Source organism: Theobroma cacao, chromosome 5 (assembly GCF_000208745.1).
Source record: "Theobroma cacao cultivar B97-61/B2 chromosome 5, Criollo_cocoa_genome_V2, whole genome shotgun sequence".
Lineage (NCBI taxonomy): Eukaryota > Viridiplantae > Streptophyta > Magnoliopsida > Malvales > Malvaceae > Theobroma > Theobroma cacao.
In genome coordinates, this window is record NC_030854.1 from 37,283,299 (window position 1) to 37,290,862 (window position 7,564).

Sequence of the window (7,564 nt, forward strand, 5' to 3'; positions counted from 1 at the left end):
ATTTGTATCTTAGTTGTGAGAATTTAACCGTTAAAAAGACACATGCCATGCCAAGCCAAGCCAAGCCAGTCCACCAAACACTAAAATTTAACCTGGTATGGCTAATTCACAACCAGGGAAAAGAAAGACATAGAGTCGTTTTCTCTTTCTATGGCTATACAAGAGTTAATGGAGATTTGGGTAAAATCCAAAAAAACCATATCTATCAATCCTAATCTCCAGTCACCAGCCTGTTAAGTTCTTTCCATTTCTTTGTCATGTAGTTGAACCATTCATTGCAGATAACTTCTAATACAAAACATTTTCACTGTCATTCCGGTATTTTTCTCACTGCATGATTTAGACAAGAAATTCTAGAAATATAATGTTGTTTCTAGAGATACTTTAAACTGTGTTTTGCTTTCTGGGTTTACACCAGATTTCATTCTTGTACTCTACTTCGTTTTGCTTTTTTTTTTTTAATATTACTACTATATATTTTGGCATAAAAAGTGTGATTGTTTCAGTTAGAGTGTTTTAGGCAGCATTATAGCTGTGGTTATTTGCTGTTCTTTTCCAGTTTCTTGTGCTGGAAAAAGGGTTCTGCTAAGTTTTCATTTAACTGTTTCTAGTTGTTGCCGTTCACTGAAAAGGGTTTAAAGTTGTTCAATTTGTGAGTCTTTGGAAAGGGTAGTCCAAATTATATACTGTTACTTATTGAAGCTGGCATTTTTGGGTTGTTAAATTTTGTGAGTCTTGGAAAAGGGTGTAGACTCCTGCAATTTAGTAGGGAGTCATGGCATCTGCTGTTACTCTCCGGGTCTCGCCTTGTTTTGGGGTGAATCCAAAGTTTAAGCCTCATTTTCGAGTGCGAGCTGAGAGATTAGGTGGTGGTGATTTGTCAGTGTTGTCATCTGATGGGGTCTCAGTGAATGGAGCAGGTTCTGTTATTGGAGAGAAAGAAAAGAAAGGGTCCTTGATTGATGGTGGGAATGGGAGGTTAAAGCCTAAAGTTGAGAAAAAATTGGTGAAAGAAATGGTTTCTGAAGAATTGGAAGTGTTGTGGGACGATGGTTATGGTACTAATACTGTGAAAGATTACCTTGATAGAGCAAAGGACATGATTAAGCCTGATGGTGGACCACCTAGGTGGTTTTGCCCTGTTGAGTGTGGTCGTCCTGTAAAAGGTTCTCCTGTTCTTCTGTTTTTACCTGGTAAGCTCAGTGTTAATACGTTTCATTAGTTTTTCAATTTTGCTATTTCTCCCCTGATTGATAGATAAATGGAGGTGGTTAAATTATACAATTGCTAAGTTTATTGCTTTAAACAAGCAGTTTTCTTTCTTTTGTTTTTCCCCCATTGAGTTTTGGCAACTTGGTTTTTATTACTGATCTCTGCAGGACTTGATGGTGTTGGGATTGGCCTCATTTTGCACCATAAAGCTCTTGGAAAGTAAGTTGTATTGTCCTTCCCTAAGTGACAATCTTGCCAATTTCCCTGATTATTTTGGCTGACAACTTCTAGATATTTCCTTTCAATACTGGCAATGAAAGTTAGTTCAAGTTAAAATTTTCAGTAAGTACAGGGCAGGCAAATCAGTTCCATAGCCTCCTTTGTGGCATATTAGTAGCTGTTATATTTGAAAGCAACAAGTTCTATTTGATGAATTTTGTTGAGTGCAGGGTTTTTGAAGTTCAGTGCCTTCATGTTCCTGTCTGTGACCGAACTCCATTTGAAGGTTTTTGTCTTTCATGACCTATGAACTTTAATTTTCTTGACTAGTTTAGAAGTTTTATTGAAGCTGATGATGCATCAAAATGGTACCCTAAGCTTGAAGTTGTTTGTCTTATATTATATCTCGAGAGTAACACATGATTGCTGATTTGCTTTCTTTGTCTATAATTTGCATCTTTCTGCTGCAACCAATTTCTCATTCTGAATGCTTTCTGTTTATCTTGTTCATGGTATTTGTCATGCATTTTTTAGGGGATTTAACAGAAACTATGAACCTGATTTGAAACTGTAAATTATGCATTTTGTCGATGTCACAATGGAAAGCTGTTCAAAGGTATCAGTATTACGAAAAAGAAAAATGTTGTGAATAAAGTTTGTGAATTCTATTTAAATCAGTATGTATTGTTTATAAAAAAGTTAAATGTCAATTTTTTTTAATTAAGGACTGGTGAAAGTTGTTGAAGAAACTCTTAGGCTTGAGCATGCTTCACGTCCGAATAGTCCAATCTATTTGGTGGGAGATTCCTTTGGAGGATGTTTAGCACTTGCAGTTGCTGCTCGTAATCCCACTATTGACTTAGTGGTGATATTAGTGAATCCAGGTCAGTCTTCGTTTTGAAATTCCAGTTTGTGCTTTCTTCTTCATCACATATTCTTAAATCTTTGCTTGTTTGGATGAACTCTGTTGCTGAAATGCCAAGGTGGGCTGATGTCTTTTTTTTTTTGTGATTTCATTTTAGCTACATCATTTGGCAGGTCACAGCTGCAACCATTGTTCCCTATATTGAAAGCTTTTCCTGATGAGCTACATGTTACCATCCCCTATATTCTGAGCCTTGTGATGGGTGCGTGCATATAGTGGCGAGTATTTTTAATCAGATTTATGCATTTCTATTTAATATATTTCCAATGCTCTATTGCTGTTAATATCAAGCCCTATATGCCTTACATATTCCCAGTGCTCTGTTACAACGTGCTCAGATTTTTTTCAATTGTAGGTTTCACAGAAAGCTGAATGTATCAGCAAAATTGTCTAGTTTTAAATTGCTTGATATAGATTACAAAAGAAGAGTTTGTTGTGATATTGTTGCTTCTGTTTTTATGAGATCAGGCGAACCATTGAAAATGGCAACAGTTGGTGTTGAAGGTAGGCTTCCCCCCACACAGAAAATTGAACAATTGTCTGACAACCTCACTGCTTTGCTTCCTCGTCTTTCTGTAAGAATCAGTCTCTTTTTCTTGGATTTATCATTTGTTTTTGGTTATGCTGCATGAAAGTGTCATTTAATCTGAGTTATAAGTCTGAACTATTTCCCCCATATTGTTTTTGTTTGTGGTTGGGTGCCTGAGTTGATGAATTGTGTTTTGCCCAGGCATTTGCTGCATGTCTTGCTTTCACAATATTCTGCTGGAGATCTATTTAGTCCACAGCCTGAATATTGTTTTCCTTACTTTAATTTCAGTGTTTGGCTGATATTATACCAAAGGAGACTCTTGTTTGGAAGTTGAAATTGCTTAAATCAGCTTCTGCTTATGCTAATTCACGTCTGCATGCTGTTAAAGCTGAAGTACTAGTGCTTGCGAGGTCTTTATTCTCTTCCTTGTGCTGTCTTTCTTCTTCTACTTATTTATTTCTTTTTTTATCTTTTATATTTCTGGTTAATTGTTTTTTATATCGCTTCCCTTTTCGTTGTTAATATATCATTTTATTTGTTCCTGAAAATTTATTTTCAGCTTTATTATGGTTGATGGTTTATGCATTTCAGTGACAAGGATAATATGCTTCCAAGTCGAGAAGAAGCTCATCGTCTTAAGAATTTATTACCAAATTGTGAAATCCGTTTCTTCAAGGACAATGGGCATACCCTCTTACTGGTAGGTTAAATTGTGTGTTTGCATGTGTGCTATTAGATGATATGATGTGGTTTCTGAACTCAACTTAAGCTTTCATCGATACTTGCTTTATATTTGAAGTTTAGCATCTCTGTAGCTGTTTACTCAATGTTTTATGTGTTACATACCAAAAGTATAGGCCTGTTTCTATGGAAAATGTTTGTAATTCTGCACAAACTTGACTGGCAGCATGTTTTTCTGTGGTGGCACAGGAAGATAGCCTGAATTTACTGACTGTCATTAAGGGCACTAGCAAATACCGTCGTTCCAGGAGGCATGACTATATCTCAGATTTTCTGCCTCCCAGCATGTCAGAATACAGATATGCATTTGGTGAAGTAACTGGGTAATTCCACCAAGCAATGTATTATATGCATATTACTTAACGGCGATGATATCAGCAATGCAAATGTATCTTTTTTTTTGGACTACAGCTAAAGAAACCTGTTTAAGTTGCACCCTTTCACCGACTTCTCTTCGTTTGAGACTCTGGCTGATATTACTGCCACCTGAATTGCAGATTATTACGTTTTGCTTCTTGTTCTGCTATGTTCTCAACCATGGAAGATGGGAAGATAGTGCAGGGGCTTGCGGGGGTTCCAAATGAAGGCCCTGTGCTGTTTGTTGGTTACCATATGCTGATGGGGTTAGACCTTCCTTGTCTTATTGAAGCATTCTTAAGAGAGAAGAACATTATGGTCCGAGGAATAGCACATCCAGAGTTATTTTGGGGGAAATTTAGGAGTGCAGGTAATGAATTTGCATTCCCTGATTGGGTCAAAGTAATGGGTGCATTACCTGTCACAGCAAACTACCTTTTCAGAGCTTTGTCCACAAAAGCCCATGTTCTTCTTTATCCTGGGGGTCAGCGTGAGGCCCTCCATTATAAGGTAAGACAAAGTTCATGTTTGTCCAAAATAGATTCTTTATGGAACCAAGTTAGAAACTGTTTTCTTCAAGTAGAGAGGACTTTCATGTTTATTCTTCCACATTCCTTGAGATTATTATTGCTGTTCTTTTTGTAACTTAATGCTTTATTCATGTCAAAACTTCTGATCTAAGTTCTCAGAAAGTAGCATTTTTTATCATTCAGGGTGAACAATATAAATTATTTTGGCCAAATCAACCAGAATTTGTGAGAATGGCAGCACGGTTTGGGGCCACAATTGTACCTTTTGGGACTGTAGGAGAAGATGATATTGCAGAAGTAAGTTTGTGCTTCTTATTACCAAAAATAAATTCATTGTTTCATCTTTGGAACCAATGCAGAATGCAATGGGAAGAAGCAACAGCCTTCTTCCCCCCCTCCCCCTCCTCAATCTCTGATGAAAACAGGATTTGATCTCATATTCTTGGTGCAATCGTGATAGTTTGTGCTAATATCATTATTTTTGCTTATGATCTTCTTGGCAGTTGGTTCTTGATTACCATGACCTGATGAAAATCCCTGGGGTTAGTGATTTTATCAACAAAGCCCGTCAGGATGCTATAAAAATAAGGTCACTTCTCTCACTCTAATGATATTTACATCTCATATTCTATTCTGAGATGCTGGCAACTTATCTTCAGAAAGCAAGCCTGGTCTTTTCTTTTTCTTTTCCCAATAAGAATTCTTATTAAGTAGAAATAGAGGAAGTACAGGAAAGGCTGGTGACAGCTACACCAAGAACAACAATAAGTTGCTTATATGCAATTACTGATTGCATTAATGGAGAGCATGCTCTGGTTGTAGGGATGAAACAAAGGGCGAGGTAGCCAATCAAGAGCTCTTTATTCCAGGGATGTTACCCAAGCTACCAGGCCGCTTTTACTATCTGTTTGGAAAGCCGATAAAATTGAAGGGAAGAGAGGATTTGTTGGAGAACCGAGAAGATGCAAATGAATTGTATTTGCAGGTTAAGTCAGAAGTTGAACAATGTATTTCTTACTTGTTGAAGAAGCGGGAGGAGGACCCATATAGGAGTATAATCGATAGGACAATCTACCGTGCATTGTATTCTCCTCTAGACCAAGTTCCATCATTCGAGCCTTGAAAAATTTACTCTAGCATATGCATCTTGATTCTTTAACAGGCTTAGTTTTGTACAATCTATATGGTATATTATGTTGCACAATTGTTACAAAATTTGCAAATACCAAAGGAAAAAAGGAAATTGGTTTGTTTATCATTACATGTTGGGAGGAAAAACAAGATAGTTTTTTATTCTTTGTCATAAAAAAATTATTTACTGTAACCTATATATATATATATGTATGTATGTATCCATATTAACCTTAAAACAGCCCTAAAATTAGAAGATATCACAAATATAGAAAGCATAAATTTAGGCCCTTATAATCAGACATAAAAATACAATAATTTTTAAAATTATTCCTAAAAGATCTCTACCAAACACCAATCAACACTCTTTCATAAGTTGGTGTATAGATGTCACGCATGCCCAACTTCCAAATTAAAGTATGAAATGGTCTGCTACTAAGTCTCTTAGTAAACACATTAGCTACTTGTTTTTCTGAGGTTACATGAAAAACCTTCAAAAAATCATCTGTTATTTTTCCTTTTATGAAATGTTGGCCAATCTTTATATGCTTTGTTCAATCATGTTGAACCGAATTGTGAGCTATACTAATAGCAACCTTGTTATCACAGAACAAGATAGACATTTCCCTTCTGACAATCGCAATTCTTCCATTACCTTTTGCAGCCTTAGTAATTCACAAACACCTTGTGCTATAGCTTTATATTCTGCTTCTGCACTTGACCCAGCTACCACATTCTGTTTTTTGCTCCCCAAGTAACTAAATTTCCACCTATAAATGTGCAATAACCAGATGTTGACCTCTTATCATCAGGTGATCTAGCCCAATCTGTATCTGTAAAAGCTTATATCTTTAAGTGACCATATTTAAAGAAGAGCAGTCTTTTTCCAGGTACATATTTTAGGTATATTAAAATGCGAAAAACAACCTGTAGATGAGAATCTCGAGAGTCATGCATATATTGACTTACCAAACTTATGGCATAAGCTATGTCTGGTCTGGTGTGTGGGAGATAGATCAATCTCGTGACCAACCTTTGGTATCGGTCTAAATCAACTAGCTCACCAACTCTTGCTTGTAATTTATGATTAGCTTCTATAGGAGAGTCTACAGGTTTACATCCCAACATACCAGTTTCTTCAAGAAGATCCAAAATATATTTCCTTTGAGAAATAAAGATTCTTTTATCAGATCTGGAAATATCACAACTTACTCAAATCCTTAATCTCAAACTCCTGAAATAAAAGTTTTCTGAGTCGGGCAATCTCCTCCTTATCATCCCCAGTCACAATTATATCATCAACATAAACAATAAGTAATGTGATCTTACCATTATAGTGTTTAATAAACAATAAGTAATGTGATCTTACCATTACAGTGTTTACTAAACAACGTATGATCAGCATTGCTTTGATGATATCCAATTGAGATCATGGCTTTACTGAACCTATCAAACCATGCCTTGGGTGATTGCTTCAAACCATATAATGCCTTTTTTTAATCTACAAACCTTCCTTTTAGTCTTCTCATCATCAAATCTTGGAAGAATTTCCATATACACCTCTTCTTCCAAGTCTCCATGTAAGAAGGCATTCTTGACATAAAACTGTTGTAGGTCCCAATCAAGGTTAACTGCACATGATAACATGATACTAATAGTATTCCTTTTTGCAACAAGAGCAAACGTCTCTTGATAGTCCACCCCATTGGTCTGGATGAAGCCCTTTACCACTAATCTAGCTTTGTACCTTTCAACTGAACCATTTGCCTTATGTTTCACTGTAAACACCCACTTGCATCCAATTGGTTTCTTTCCTAAGGGGGGAGTAACAAGTTCCCAAGTCTCATTTTTTGGCAAAGCCTTCATCTCTTCAACCATTGCCGCTTTTCATTTTTTATCATGATATGCTTCTTGCCA

General features: G+C 36.3%; 1 protein-coding gene across 1 annotated transcript; it reads left to right on the plus strand.

Moving 5' to 3' along the window:
• LOC18600272 (acyltransferase-like protein At1g54570, chloroplastic) lies at positions 251-5,777 on the plus strand. Its single transcript, XM_018121880.1, has 13 exons — positions 251-1,193; positions 1,380-1,431; positions 1,662-1,717; positions 2,157-2,315; positions 2,454-2,558; positions 2,825-2,931; positions 3,177-3,298; positions 3,480-3,588; positions 3,819-3,952; positions 4,127-4,496; positions 4,700-4,813; positions 5,020-5,105; positions 5,339-5,777. The coding sequence occupies exons 1-13, from the start codon at positions 776-778 to the stop codon at positions 5,637-5,639; spliced, it is 2,133 nt and encodes a 710-aa protein (XP_017977369.1). The 5' UTR covers positions 251-775; the 3' UTR covers positions 5,640-5,777.

What these genes read in the sequence shown, in the direction of transcription:
- LOC18600272 (XM_018121880.1), top strand. Translation starts at nt 776, where the DNA reads ATGGCATCTGCTGTTACTCTCCGGGTCTCGCCTTGTTTTGGGGTGAAT. An exon ending in GAAGTACTAGTGCTTGCGAG is followed by an intron (nt 3,299 to 3,479) that starts GTCTTTATTCTC and finishes TATGCATTTCAG; the next exon opens with TGACAAGGATAATATGCTTC. An exon ending in ATGGGCATACCCTCTTACTG is followed by an intron (nt 3,589 to 3,818) that starts GTAGGTTAAATT and finishes GTGGTGGCACAG; the next exon opens with GAAGATAGCCTGAATTTACT.